Source organism: Dendrobium catenatum, unplaced genomic scaffold, assembly GCF_001605985.2.
Source record: "Dendrobium catenatum unplaced genomic scaffold, ASM160598v2 original_scaffold_5345, whole genome shotgun sequence".
Lineage (NCBI taxonomy): Eukaryota > Viridiplantae > Streptophyta > Magnoliopsida > Asparagales > Orchidaceae > Dendrobium > Dendrobium catenatum.
The window spans coordinates 1-1118 of record NW_021323806.1 but is presented as its reverse complement, the minus strand read 5'-3'; the positions used below and the strand labels follow the sequence as shown (position 1 = coordinate 1118).

General features: G+C 33.1%; 1 protein-coding gene across 1 annotated transcript; it reads left to right on the top strand.

Annotated features, from left to right (window-relative positions):
* The first annotated feature begins 440 nt into the window (after positions 1–440).
* Positions 441–1067, top strand: LOC114578381. Its single transcript, XM_028691539.1, has one exon. It carries the CDS (start codon positions 441–443, stop codon positions 1065–1067), a length of 627 nt encoding a protein of 208 aa, XP_028547372.1.
* The last annotated feature ends 51 nt before the right edge of the window (positions 1068–1118 follow it).

Below are 1118 nucleotides of genomic sequence, written 5' to 3'. Positions count from 1 at the left end.
CTTGGCGCCGTAATTGCTCCTATAATTACTATTGTAAAACTTTTTATATCATAGACAAACATATAAATTATGGTGACAAGAGATCGAAAGAACCCTATGTATCTTCTTTTGCTCCTCTTCCTCCCTTCTCTAGATCTTGAATTTACTCCTGCAACTCAATAGTGTTAAGTGAAGAACCCAAAAAGCTAAAAACTAAGGTGAGGGTGAGTCACCTGAAAAATCTTAAGACGGTCAATTTTTTCTAGTCGAGAACATCTTTCATCATCCTTCAACCGACCCTGCACATTCCTCCATTGGGTTGTTGCCTACGCATATAGGAAAAAAAGGTAAAACATTATCTAACGTTATCACGATTAACAAAGTAAGCGAGAAAAGTTATTTGCTTCATATATTTAGTCAGTTTACTAATTACTAATTTTTTTAATTGAAACAGAAAAGCAATGTATGATGAGAATGAGAATTGTTCAAGTGATGAGTTTGAAGAAGAAGTTGAGTCAGATAACAAGAACAAGACAATTGTTCAATTTAATAATGTCTTGCTTGCTTCAAGCTTTCTAATACATGATTACTATTCACTTTACATAAACAAAAAAGCATGCATGACATCTACACAAACTGGAAATAAATGGATTTCTGAGTTAATTTTTGGCCATCCTGTTAGATTTCATAATATTTTTAGAATGTCACAAATCATTTTCAACGACTTGGTATGTTTACTGGAATCAAAACACGGGATGCATGGATTGCGTAGGACGAACATTAAAGAAGTACTTGCCATTACATTATTTATTTTAAGTCAGAATGAATCTATTCGAGCAACTGCTGAAAGATTACAGCATTCAATAGAAACTATTAGTAGATATTTCTCTGTTGGAATTGAAGCATTAGCTCAATTGTCATTGGATATTATTTCACCCGAAGATAAGCAATTTCAAAATATTTCAGTACACATCCGTAAGGATATGAGGTATATGCCATATTTTAGAGATTGCATTGGGACAATTGATGGAACGCACATTGATGCAAGAATTCCTGTGGAAGATTCCATTCATAGGACGACATCATAAAACAACTCAGAATGTAATGACTACTTGTGATTTCAACATATGTTTTACATT

Coding starts and splice junctions, on each gene's coding strand:
- LOC114578381 (XM_028691539.1), top strand. CDS start 441: ATGTATGATGAGAATGAGAATTGTTCAAGTGATGAGTTTGAAGAAGAA.